The sequence below is a fragment of the Suricata suricatta genome, chromosome 1 (genome assembly GCF_006229205.1).
Source record: "Suricata suricatta isolate VVHF042 chromosome 1, meerkat_22Aug2017_6uvM2_HiC, whole genome shotgun sequence".
NCBI classification, from domain to species: Eukaryota; Metazoa; Chordata; class Mammalia; order Carnivora; family Herpestidae; genus Suricata; species Suricata suricatta.
The window spans coordinates 70,134,403-70,148,192 of NC_043700.1; the positions used below are offsets into that span (position 1 = coordinate 70,134,403).

At 51.9% G+C, this 13,790-nt stretch overlaps 1 protein-coding gene across 1 annotated transcript in view; it reads right to left on the reverse strand.

The window, feature by feature from the left end:
- Positions 1 to 5,152: 5,152 nt before the first annotated feature.
- The window catches only part of FHDC1 (FH2 domain containing 1), a 40,393-nt gene continuing 31,755 nt past the window's right edge, over positions 5,153 to 13,790 (reverse strand). Inside the window, exons 11-12 of the mRNA XM_029939983.1 lie at positions 11,405 to 11,569; positions 5,153 to 9,409 (exon numbers count right to left, since the gene is read on the reverse strand). Of these exons, the coding sequence (XP_029795843.1) occupies positions 7,388 to 9,409; positions 11,405 to 11,569 (2,187 nt within the window). The 3' untranslated portion in view covers positions 5,153 to 7,387. The remainder of the gene's footprint in view (positions 9,410 to 11,404; positions 11,570 to 13,790) is intronic.

A 13,790-nucleotide genomic window follows, 5' to 3' on the forward strand; every position in this document is an offset into this window, starting at 1 on the left:
GTTCTTTTTGGCAATAAGGAAGGATGATGTCATGAAGCTTCTTCTCATGACCTAGTCAGGTGCAGCTGGGAGGTGACCCCTGGGAGGGAAAAGTGGTCTTAGATGTCACTGGTTCCACTCAGCAAAGTCTTTCACAGTTTCAAAGTCTTCCAAGTGGAAGGGACTTGGAGGCCTCTGGCCCAAGGAGGTGGACATGCAGCTTTGGCATGAACTGCTCCTATACCTGAAGATTTATCTTTATTGTGTTTTAGAACACAGTGTTGGTGGCTCATTGTCAAGCATGGTGCCCAACCCTTAGCTGTCCCGGTCATTCTCCTCTGTCATACTCCAGCTCATCAAGGTTCTTCCTGAAAGGTGTGCCAGGGCTGGGGACAGTGTCAAGAGTGTCCAGATGAGGACTGACCAGCTTGGTCTGCATGCTGGCGGCTATCATTCCATGAGAGTGGACAAAGGTAAGGCTGTGGGTGGCCATAGCAGACCACTGCCTCACACACTCCCCTTTTCTCTCTCCTAGAATGAGTTCCTCCCCCAAAACGTGATAATGACAAGCTTCACTGGGTCAGGGGGATGGTGGGTGTGTGGTGCGTAACTCTGCAAAGCTGTGAGCTTCTGGGGAGAAAAGTACTACTCAGACTTCAACCCAGTATGAGCTGGCTGAGCAAAACAGGGGCTTGGGAAAGGGCCGAGCACATCAGGCAGCTTAGCCTGGTGCTTATCTAGTGACTTATTTTCATTATACTGGAGTCAGATCTGAACTCAGGAGGAGGAGGCCCTGTGGGGGAGGTGATTTTACTATCTGTCTCTCAGCAGCGGCAAGAAGCCTGCCCTGTGCACAGCCCACCTCTTCTCTCTCCTCCCTGGGGATGAATCAGCAGGTGGGAAGCGCCGGTGCCCTGGGAAAGAAGAAAATACAGCTGACCAGTGAAGCTGACATCTCCACTCAGCCACAGTTCAATGGAGGTACTGTTCTTTCTTTTGGGGCAACTTCCAATACTGAACCATCGTTTTAATCCAAATATTCCTGAAACTGCTCTACTACACCCTCACTGGCAAAGATGGCTGTCCCTGAAAGTGGCAAGACTGTCCAGATTTTCCCAGCAAATGTCTCAGTCTGACAGGGAGCCGTTTATAGCAAGGAGTGGAGAGAGAGGTAAACTATTCTGTCCTGGCTGCTTTGGAAGGAACCGGGGCCCAGTCCCCCTTCCAGGGAGAGCTTCCAGATTCTAATACAGGGCGGGGGGGGGGCTATCTTCCCACGTCCCTTCTTCTGCTTGCCTTCTGAACACCGCACATGTGCACTGGGCTCCCATCCGGCACTGAGTCAGCACCCTGGAGAGCTGCGCCCCACCCCCTTCCTAACCGGTGAGGTCAGCACAGATGCTGGCCTGTCTGGCCCCAGCACACAGCGGGAAGGAGTTGCAGCCATTAGGCAAAACCTCCAAGAGCTGAGCTGAAGTGACGCTCATGAAGCCTGTGGAAAGCTCCAGAACTCAAGAGGTATCAAGGATCCAGGTAACAAAGATCCAAAGAGCATGTTTGCTGACAAAAATCTCACTGTGGGCACTCATATGGGTGCAGCATTGTTCGGTATGTATTAGCAAATTGCTTTACAGACACTGAGTGATAATCTTCTTAAAGAGCAGCCATTCCAAGACTTGAGTGAGGTATCACTTCCTATGTTCCTCTGGAGCCACAAATCCAGAAGCTCTGATGTATCATTGAGAGCTCCAGACTCAAAGGAGTGGCCAAATGTATGCTCGAAGGTGCCTCTGTCTTAAGCTCCAAATTAGAACGACCCCTCAGAACCCATGATAAGGCGGCTCTCTGCCTAACCAGGCGCTGAGCTCAGAATAAATTTTCTGCATCATTTGCCCAGGAGAAAAGCACCTGCACTGCCTGACAGAGGCCGGGAGAGGGGCCCGGGCCAGAGAACAACTCATCAGGCCCTAATCAGGAGCCCCGTCTCTGACCTCTGTCCAGCCCACTGGTTCTCAACAGCAAGGTGAAAAATGGATCACTGGGGAGTTAAAATGCAAATCTGGGGGCCCTGCTGGATGATTCTGACTGGTATAGGTCTGTGGTGGGACCAGGAGTCACCCACCAGCCCCAAGTGATTCTGTTGCACCCTGGAGCGCTCCACGCTGGGGGACAGTGTGAGCCAGTGGCCGCTCGGATACTGTCAGGGCAGCTCGCCACCTGCAGCCCACACCTGGCCCTCACTGGGTGATCCACCTGCCCAGCTACCCACTGTCCTTGGCCACACAGGCAGCCTCCCCACAACCTCTGCCATCTTCTCACTGGCTATCAGGAGGCAAGGGAGCAGGGCTTCAGCCTCCCTTCTGGAACATTGAAAAAGCGGAAGGTGAACACATTTCTGATCGGCTGGTGCTCTTGGAAGAACAAACAAAAGGTAGATTCTGATACAGAAATGGCGCACATTTACTGGATTTGGCCCGGGGGATGGGAGCCTCTGTGCCTGACCTCCGGAGTGAAGAGGACTTTTCTTCTGCAACAGTGGAGAGTGAACATTACTGGTGCCCTCACACCCCTGTGCCTTAACCTCTGCTTGCTGCCATGAAGCTGGAGGGGGATGTACCTGGCACCCTGGCATTTTCCTGTAGGAACTCTGCTGCAAGTGAGGTCTCTGGTATAGAGATGTCGATGCCATGGTCCACCCGTGGACAGGTTAAGTAGGTTTGTCATGGGCTGGCCTAGAAACCTGCCTATCATGCATGATACAGTTGCTCTGGGAAAGTGCATTCTCAACTCCTCATCATCTAATTGCAAGCAGACTTGGGGAACATCATTGGCCTATGACTCAGCTCTTGGATGTTTCCAAGGAGGCTGGGGGCAAACCCCAGGCCTGATCCCAAAGGCCTGGCATGAATGTGTCAGTAGGGACCACAAGCAGATCCTCTTTGAAAGACCCAGGAACCTTCTTTCATAGGCTGACAGTCAGGCTGGGCCAGACTCCTGGTGGGCCCTGGGTCAAGGGCCCATGAATGACTAGACTGTGAGTGCTGCCCATGGCTTTGGCCTCTCCTGCAGTGGCATCCTACCGACCAACCAGGAAGCCAAAAGCTTCACTGCAGAGCTGTGGCCTAAAAGACAGAGAAGCCATTTTCTTTACCTACAAGAATGTTACTTTTGTCTTCACGGACATGATCCAATGACCCATAAGACACTTTACTGGAAGACATTTGCAGATGAAGAAACCCCCAAAGAGAGCTTGCTCTGGGTTAGTTTCAACCCTGCCACAGATTCAGTCCAAGCCACGCAAGGCTAGCCCATAGCTGAGTACAAAGTGACTCTGTTGACCCACTGTCCTCTGTGCTTTTGTGTGTCCATGGCCTGAATATATATTTTAAAGAAATTTTTTTAATTTTACATATTTTATATTTTGAGAGACACAGACAGGGTGAGCATGGGTGGGACAGGGACAGAAAAAGAGGGAGAGAGAGAATCCCAAGCAGGCTCCACACTGTCAGTGCAGAGTCCAATGAGGGCCTTGACCCTACGAACCTTGAGATCATGACCTGAGCCAAAATCAACAGTCAGACGTGGGTGGCTGGGTGGCTCAGTGGGTTAAGTGTCTGACTTCAGCTTAGGTCATGATCTCATGGTTTGTGAGTCTGTGCCCCACATCCGGTTCTCTGCTGTCAGCACAGAGCCCGCCTCAGATCCTCTGTCTCCCTCTCTCTCTGCTCCCGGCTTGTCTTCTTCTGTCTCTCAAAAATAAACATTTAAAAATTAAAAAAAAAAAAAAAGAGATGCCCAATCAATTGAGTCAGCCAGGTGCCCCATGGCTCAAATAATTTTAAGGAGCATTTAGTGAGTAACCAGATGCAACGTTCCTTATTCTAATTTGGTTTATACGTTGATGCTCATTTGTGTTTGAGGACACATACCAAAAAACCTAAAAAACACAACCAACCAACCAAAGAAAAATGCTCTTTTTTTGTTGGGGGGCAGGACTGGAGCATGAATCACAAGTATAAGAATTGAGGGGTGCCTGGCTGGCTCAGTCAGTAGAGCATGTGACTCTTGATCTTGAGGTTATGAGTTAAAGCCCATGTTGGATGTAAAGCTTACTTAAAAAAAAAAAAGCGTAAGAATCGCAAACTATCATCATTGCCAGATGAGAGGAGGTAGGCCCGTAAGAGGCAGAAGTTGGCGAACTTGTACACCTTGGAGCGATGAATTCATAGTTCCACCACACTATTCTGGAGCGTCCCACCGTGACAAATAAGCAGAATCTTGAATGAACAACTAGGAACGGTGGCCCCAGTTCACCAAGCACGTATCGTCAGGAGGGCTGGAACACAGGTTCCTTGTCAAAGCCATAAAACAAAAGAGTTAAATAAAACTACATGAAACCCACCGTGTAGATGAAGTCTTTTTTTGATGTCGGTAACCCCTGGTACAATAGGCTGAAGGTAGAGGAAGGGGTCCAGTGGCCTAACCAGCTTATCACAGGCCAAAAACCAGGCTCTCAGAGTTCATGGGGGCAAACAGCAACTCACAAAGACATCATTTACTCATCTATCAGCACTTGACCCAGGGATCATCCTGTTAACCACTTCAGATAAAGCACAAGAGTAGCCAGGACTAAAACTTGACCTGAACCCCCATGGTATGAGGTGAGGTCTGAACAATTCCCCTTTCTTCTCAAGTGAGTCTGAGCACTGCGTTTCAAATAAGGCCACACCTCCCTCCCTCTGCCCATTCCTAAGGCAGCCGCGGAAGTGAGCTGTGATTTCCCAATAGTGTCCTGAGCCAAAATGCATGAGGACACACAGGAGCAGATCCAGACTTGCTGGCCCCACAGAGATTACACAAAGCTTGGCCCCAAACATGGAATAATGTAAGCATGTATGAGGTGCTGAACATTCCATCGATGGCCTGCGTGTCAGATGCAATGCTTGCATCCCCACAGGTCTGGCACAGAGCCTGCTTTCTAGGCCGTCAGGTGAACAGACTCTGTGCTGCCGAGAAGACACACTGACGGCCTAATTTGGCTCTGGAGCCTTTTGAGGACAAGACTGTTGTATCTCAGACCTGTTGCACCTCCTCTATCGGGGCTTTTCTGTGTGCAGGAAAGGATCATACACGTAACACCCATCAGCAGAGTGAGTTGAGGCTGAAACACAACTCTCATAAACAGGAACTTTATTAAACTACATGTTACATAAAAGAACATATAAATGGGCCTTTAAATACATTCAGTTCATCTTAAACAAATTTATATAGAAATTTATTTACATTTCTCCATTAGATACTTAAATTATTTTTCAAAGCTTACTACCAATAAAAGGTAATAGAATGATCACCTGCTCACACAGATGCATACACATAGGGTCCACAGGGCTAAGTAAAATACCGCTTCTCAAGAAACTCAGCTTACTCGATTTCAAAGCAACAACACATTCTGAAGGTGCTTTATGTTAAGCAGGCCTTTGACATGAGGCTTCTGCTATGGAGGGGCCGGGGGCCAGTTTGGAGAGCTGGTCCTGAGGCAGAGGGTCCTTGTTGTTGATAAGAGCTCCGGATGGGAGCTAAGGGACCTTTAGAAGCCATCACTGAAGCCATGCCCCCACTTCCGTGGACTGGGAAAGAGAGGGTTCTGGAGTGATTTGTGAAGTCACATAGCATCAGCGACCAAGCAGGGGCTGGGACCCTGGTTCCCAGAATCCTCACCTGGAGGCCCTGACCCCATGGCTATCCACAAACTTGTGATCTCTTCTGTCCATTTCCACCCACCCATGGGCCCTATGTCTTGAATGCTGTTGTCTGCATGGTTAAATCTATTTCTTAGGCTTTTGAGATGGTAAAAACCAGTGCAGGATTCCCATAGCCATCTTGGTGGGGCCCAGGAAATACATACTTGAGGCTATTTTTACAAAAGGTTTTGAGGTCAGGTGCCTTACTTCTTCAACCCTAATGTACCTTTTCAATTTGGCTGACTTACGGCAGCTCAGAGTTTCCAATTAATTTGGACGAAAGGCAACATCCCACAGGAGAAAGACTGGAACATCAACCGCGTGGATTCACTGAATTCCTACTACTGTTGGACCCACGGCGAGGTTTCACTGATATTTCAATAAATGACCAGAAGTGAAGCAAAGTGGGGAGCAACTTTAAAATAACAAGTTTCCTGAATCGCTTCATTTCCTAATTAGCTTCAAAAGGAAGTAGTAAAATGGGTAGATAGTAGAAACAATACATGTTTTTCCCTTCTTCAGAATAAAGCCTTTTTTCCCCAAAATTTCCTAATGATATAAATTCTTCTGAAAGTAGTTTTTTTTTTTCCTTTTTTTGGTCTGTTTAAAAACATTTATTTGGTTTTCCTCAGGATTTAAGAACCGTTGTACCACAAAGACCAGACACCAACATTGAGAAGCATCGCCATTGGCATGGGTACACGCAGACTCCCCCAGCTCTGTGTTACATTAGCAAGAGAAGGAAGGGCTGGCTGCAGACAGAGAGGGGAGGGACAAGACTGGGAGACAGAAGGGTATTTCTTCCCTGTAAGTTGAGCGATCCCATGTCATAGCAGCCTTCACTCAGTTTTATAACAGAAACACAAATGGGAAAACATGGAAGGGGAGGTATGCTCAGCGGAACAGCCGCTGAATGTCTTTCCATGAAAATATGGCACTTGTAAGTTCCGGAAGATCCGGCGTCCTCCCCGGGGCTGCTCCCCGTCTGCAGGGAAGGCGCTGCCCGGGGTACCTGTCCTGAGCACGTGGGAGCATTGGTTTCCAGGCCCCAGTCCAGCTTTCCCTCCTGCTCGCAAGCAAACCCTCACCCGGAGTCACATGCAGAGAGATGAGCGACACAGGGAGCCTTCAAGGAGACGGTGCCAACCAGAGCACCCAGGGCTTGCAGGGAAGTCCAGTTGCCAGCAATGGACGGTGTGTGGGCAGGTGGAACCCTGAGGCCAGGGAACACGGAAAAATACAAATGTCTTCATATCAAGGGTTTTGTCTTTTTATTCTTAGGAGGCATTTCATTCTGCAAAAGGAACTAAAATCCCCAACTTTCATAGTATTCAAAAATAAGTTCAGTATAGAAAAACTGGCCATACTTCTACTTGGTAGGGAAGAAGGTCATCTCAGACATCTGCGTCTTTCATGGGGTCTCTGCTTGTGGGGAGTGTGTGGGTCCCACCGGCATGGTAGCAGGTGTGCATCCAGAATGGGGACTTTACAGCAGGAGGAGATGCAGTGGGGAGACGCCGCCTCTAGGACCACACCTTCAGTGACATGAGTGTTAGCGATTGGCACCAGTGGGTGCCTGTACATGGAACAGAGACATCTGGTGCTGGCCTGTAACAGGAGTCAGTCCTCACCATCTGAGCCCCAGGCCGTGAGAGAACAGACACCCATCACTTCTGTAAGGAATCGAGGGTTTTCCCCAGCGTGGTGGGATATGAGTATTTCAGTCTGAGGGAGGCCCTCTCCCCAGCCCCTCGGCCCTTTGGAGGGACCTCTGTGTTGGCACTGGGACCCCCAGCAGACTCTGGATACTTTTTGGGGGCCCGGGCACTACTGGCCCTCCGCAGGGTGCTGCTGTCCTTGGGGATGGCATCCTCAGGGCTACCCTTTGGCCTCAGCTGACGCTGGGAAACAGTCCGAGTGATGCCAGAGGCCTTGGTCACAGGAGGGGAATCTGTTCTCATGTACCGAGATGAGGAGGCAACTGTGTTTCGGGCAAAGCTGGGCACAGGAGGCGGGGCACGGGGGGCGCTGGGGGGTGGCGGGGCCTTCGGCTCCTCCTCGGGGCTCTCGGAGTTGGAGCCGCAGGTCTTACTTTCCTCGGGCTTCTGTCTGGGGACGTTCCTGAGGGGCTTGGCGCTGGGCTTCTTGAAGGAGCCCCTGGGCTGCAGGGATTGCTCCTTCCCTGGCCGGGCACTGCCGGAACCGCTGCTAGCCCTCGCCAGCCTCTGCTCCTCCGCCACTGTCGCGGCCCCTGTCGAGGGCCTCCTGGGCGACAGGTCCGAGGTCCCCCGTGCAGAGCCCCGGCGTGACCACTGCTGCTGTGCTGTGCTGCTAGGCGTCTCGCTGGGGGGCCGCTTCCAGCCCGCCGAGCCGCGGCTTGACCTGGAGATGGGGACGACTTTGCGCATGCTCTCGTTCTCGGAGGGCGTTAAAGTCCTCACAGGCTTAGGCGCCGCCCCTTGACTCCGCCTGGCACTCACTGCCTTGGCGCTCCCCTGGGACGCCTCTTTGAGGGAGCTTCTCTTTGGTGCTGTCACATCCTTCCCTTTGGCGGGTCTGTCCCTGGGAAGGGTGTCCTTACTGCTGGGCTCACTCTTCCCAGAGAGAGGAGCAGAAGCCTCCCCAAGGGGACAGGAAGCAGGGCGAGAGGAGACCTGGCTGCCTGTCTCCCCAGCACCAGAGGAGTGGGAGCCATCCCCACCGGCCCCCTCCCCTGGCTCCGAGCAGTCCAGCGTCAGCGAGCAGTCGGTGGCGTCCGAGACGTAAAACAAAGGGCCAGGGTCTTTGCTCTCATGGTCGCTGCTGCCCACAGATAGCAGAGCCTCGGCACTAGGCTGGTGAGGGGCAGTCCCATGCCCCTCCAGGGCTGGACTGAGATCCCCCGGGCCACTTGTGCCCACAACAGGCAGCAGGCCACTGTGGCTGGCACCAAGGGACTGTGTGCTCTCATGCCCCAGAGACACAGGCTCCATGGGGCTGAGGTCATTCAGGGTTAGCCGGGGCACCTCCTCTAGGCCCTTAGGTCCCTGGAGGTCGAACTGAGCCAGTCCTGTCACCAGCTCATGCTCCTTAATCCCCAGCGCCAATGGCGAGAGTGGAGGGGACCGGGTTGGAGCCAGGTCCATGGGCTCGCTATTCCTCTTTCGGAGGATGCCTGCCCCACTGCGCTGAGCTCGGTGGGGGAGGGGCGCAGGGTCCTCAGGCCGGGGGGCTGGGAGCTGGTTCTGCCAAGATGAGGGGGGCTTAGGGGCCTCCTCCTGGCTCTCTGAGGCCTGAGGTCTGTGTGCATGGCTGGCGTCCTGGACCCTCGGGTCCCTGGGCTCCATCCAGGCCACTGTGGGCCGGGCCTGCCGGGGGCTGCTCCGGGGCAAGCTGTTGAACTTGCTGGGCTCCTCGGGGCTGCCAGTGGAACTCTCCAGGAAGGTCAGCAGCTCCTGGTCAGCGAAGGCGCCGAGGGAAAGGCGAGAGCGGCGGTTGTTGGGAGGCCGGTAGGAGGGGCTGGCGGGCCCGTGCTGCAGGAAGGCGGGCAGGTTCTCTGTGCCCTTCTTGGTCAGCAGCTCCACATCATTCTCACTGCTGCTCCGGCAGAAGCCCCCGAGCTCCCCAGCTGCCCAGGAGTGACGCTTCTGCTCCAGCTCCTTCAGCCGCTGCAGCTGCCTCAGCTCCTGCACTGCGCGGTCCTGGTTGTCCTGAACGAGGGGTGGAGAGAAGCCCCAAGACGTGTGAGACGTGTGGGGCATGTGTGCGGTTCCAGAGCCACCTGCCCCGAGACTCCAGTGAGATATAGGCGCGGGACAGGAAGCCCAGCATAAGCTTCACCAAGAGAGACACTGGGGTTTGCACCTGCGTGGGTGTGGAGGGGGCTAGTTCTCCCAAAGCTGCGTGGGGGTGGCCCCACCAGTCTGTCTAAGCTTGTCATCCCCCCGCCCAACTTCCAGCTCTCTAGTCAAGGCACCGTCCCCTGTGTGATTCCACACGTGCCTGCCACCCCAACTCCAAGGAAACCCAATGGCTTCTAAGCAGGGCAAGGTGGAAAGGACTCCCAGCACAGGAGTAGTTAAGCAATGACAGAGAGAGAAAAAAAGCAGTCAGAGATCAAACGTCTCTGTCGCACCTGCATTGAATACATCTACACACACGAGCAGCACATTCTACTTAATGATTTGGATCCATCCATGTATACCCTAGATATTAAGAGATGCCTTTCAAATCTGTTCTCTAAACACTCTTTGGTAAAGGAACACCAGAGAGGCCACGGTGGGTCTGCCCTTCATGCCCCAGCCCCTTCCACAATCAGACAAGAGGATTTGCTTTATGAATCCTTCCATCGCTCACCCTTCACCCAGCTCCAAGTACCCAGGCCTCCCCCCAGCAAAACTGAACCAGAACAGATGTACTTGCTAAAGCACATTTTACCACCTGGCCATGCACTTTAAGTACATTTGTATCCCACAACCCAAGCCTGTTATTGGTAGCACTTTTTACTTGAAAATCAATTTCCTCAAGTGGTAGATTTCCCTTCCAAGTTTCCGTGAGGTTCTGGCTCCAGCTGGGGAGGCTTGGCCCTCCTGCAGCTCTGGCCCAGCCTCTCCAGTGCCCCAGTCCAGTCCCCCAGGCGCTCTCCCCCAACGCTGCCTGCAGTGGGAGTGGGGCCAGCTCCTGGCGCTCAGAACAGCTTGGCCGAGAGACCAACACAGGTGGCCTCTCAGGGAGCGAGGGCCTCAGAAAGAGCCAATTTGGCCTCTACCACCCACCACCGCCTCCCTCTGCTGAGCTCACTGCTTGGACAGGGGAGAGGAAACATGGCCACAGGCTCAGCCTCCTTCTCTTAGTTGGGGAGAGGAAAGGAGGGGTTGAGGCCTCAAGTCACTCTGGCCTACTCAGAGCCGGAGGGAAGTACGACCAGTCCCACAAAGCAATTCAGCTATGGACAAACCTGCATTTAAATACAGGGGGAGGGATGACATGCACAAGTCTCTGGTTCCTCATCACCACCTGAAGCAAAGGCTGTCATTTTGTTTTTAACTGACAGAGAAAAGTTTTATTTGCAAAGCCAGGCAACCCAGAGTTTTCTGGCTCCTACACTGAACTCAGAGACGACTGGAATTAGAAGCTGAAAGGCAAGAAATGTGGCTGTACTGCCCAGACAGCAGCTGACTCCTCAACACTTGAGGACTTCTAAGCCTGCTCTGGCAGATGATGGCACATTCCCGAGGTGCCCACTGCCTGGCAATGGCCATGGTGCTTGAAACAGGTGAGAGAAAGCCTTCCAATCATCCTACCACAACCAACGGTTCCCTCACAGAGGAAACTGTCTCTGGGGGAGGGGCGTGAGGGAGGCACTCAGGATCTCCAAAGGCAGTTACTATCATGGCTGCCGTCATAAATGAACTTCATGAACACAACACTTTTAGGGCATCAAAGCAAGTGATGGCGTGAGCAGCACCGTTAGCAGAGGCAGCCAATGCTGGCCTCCCGGTGACTGGGAGGCGCTTGGGGCTCGGATGGCACAGCCACTTCCCAGTAACCCCAACTGAGAGCCTGGCAATGCTGTCTGGGCTGGACTTTCCTGAAACCGCGGAAATGCTGACCCATCTTTCTGCCAAGGACAGAACGCTGGGTCCGGAAGAGGAAAAGCAAAAGTCCAAACAACTCAGAAAACATGGAGATGCCATCAGCCGTACCTTCACTGCTTTGTTGAATTTGACACAAAAATCTCTAAAGATCTGAAGGCACTCATCCAGTTTCATGGTTTCTTTGTCTTCGCAGAAAAAATCTATAAGGGTGTGGGCCTCGTCCTGGAGCTCTTGCTGCTGGCGCTCCAGTTCCGTCAGCTTTTCCACAGCAAACTACGGGAAAACAAACAAGCACAAGCTCAGATCAACAGGCAGTGAGGAGACTCTCTGTGCACCGTCTAGTGCCTGGGGAAGCCGTGCTCTGGGCTCCACCTCAGGTCCCGGAGAAGGGAAGGATGACTGCAAGCCCAATGCACTCAGAGCCAAAAGGGAAATAATTCAACCCAAACAAAGCCCTGGGGATGCAAGGTGAACTCCTGTGTAAAGGCCTGGAAGCAACAAATGAGACCGAAGAGCTTTAATCTACAGGATGCTGCTGAAAAATGACATAGGTGTAAACTTGGTTTTACTAAGGAAAACTCATTCTGCATCTGTTCTTCCTTCTTTTAAAAGTGAGTCTTGGGGCACCTGGGTGGCTCAGTTGGTTGAGCGTCGTCGGACTTCAGCTCAGGTCATGATCTCACAGTTCGTGAGTTCAAGACCCGCACTAGGCCCTGCTGTCAGCACAGAACCTGCTTTGGATCCTCTGTCCCTTTTTCTCTCTGCCTCTGTCTCTCTCAAAAATACAAAAACATTAAAAAAAAAAAAAAAGAGTCTTATATTGGTTCACTTCAGGGTGCCAGAAGTCACTTGTACTGACAAACTGTCCTGTGGAGAGGGAGTTTAAACCTCACCTCAAATGACCTGTGTCAGAGTCAGTGTCACCCCCACAGAACTCAAGCCCCCGTGTCTAGACAAAGGCCCCAGCCAAGGCTCCCTACCCATGGTGGTTCTCCAAGTCAGCTCAGAGGATATGCCGACAGTGCATGCTCACACTCCCCCCGTGCAGTTCAGTACGTCTGAGGCGTAACCACCACTGATATTTTATTAAAACTCCGCAGGAGACCCTGCTGAGCCCCTTGGGCAGGAATTACCACCCTACACAAATCCACCCTGTTCACCTCTTCACCTCCTCCTCATTCTTCCAGGACAAAGTCCCCAGTGCCCCCTCTAGTTTCAGGTGGCACCATGACAAAGAAATAGAAATGAAAGAAGTCTGCTCTCCTCCAGTGAGCTCCCAGCCCTTTCAGGATGGGGACCTATCAGGCGCACGAGCACACTTCCCTGACATGTTGGTGACATTTAATGTTGAGCTGAAATGAGGAAGCAGCGAGTTAGAAGAGCCACAGATGCATGGGGACCAAATATTTGGGACCACACTCAAGTCTTTTATTACCTTCTTTTTCACCGGGAAACAAGGCTGATGTGAAGAAGGAATGCGTGAAGTATGTGACTTTATAAATCATACATATCATGTTTTTTAAAAGCCTCCTATTTGAGAAACTTCTTTTGAGTGGAAGGACGGGCCCAGGAGACGTGAAGTGATGGCCTGCCCACCCTCACAGAGGGGGATCGCTGCTGAAATATGCTTGGAAGGGAAGAGAAGTTCTGGGAAGACTTGTCACCTCTCATGCACTCCCACACACTTTCCCCCGTAAGTGTCCTTCCCTTACACCAAACACATTCAAGAGGCAGTAGGAAACCAAACTATTCAGGAAACCAAATACCAGAGAAAGTCACCATCTGAGTCAGTAGCCCGAGGCAGCGTGTGCGTTCAGGCTGCATTATTCTTTTACGGAGAGAAGGGTTTTCACGAAAGGATAAATCTGCCTGTCATTCTTCCACAGGGGGAAAGGTGGATTCCGGCCAAGAAAAACTCAACTGCAGAAAAATAGGACTCTTGACAAGAATCTATCTACAGGGGATAGATTAGCTTAGCCCCTCCTCCCATGTCTCATCACGGAGATCCTGTGGGGACCGGGCAAAAACCAGGAAGGAAAGACTTATTAAGATGAACTGTTGTCACCCTTAGGCCCTGGGAGTGTGAAACATTCCGAATACAGGTGTGAAAAACCACTGGCTCAGAGTCTTTTGCCGAGAAGCCTGCACGGTTAGAGGCACAAAGGCACAGTCCAGAGCCATACCGACCAGTGTAATGGACAAAGGATAAGCAGCCATGCCAGCAAATGTCACTTTTCGCGTCTCGCTTGTCCACTCCAGACTAGAGCTGCAAACCAATGCATTTGTTCTTTCTTGTCCAGAGGCTCAAAATACTAAAATAGATTTGTAAGACTGTGTTCTTGTCTTTCCTCCCCATGGCTAAGAGCACCAAGTCCAACATTTTCCCTTCAGGGCCTGACCCTACCCTATGTTACAAAATTATTACCCGACCCCCCTCATTTAAAAAGAAATTGAATATAAAAGAGAAAAAGAAATAGCTGTTTGGGAACATTTT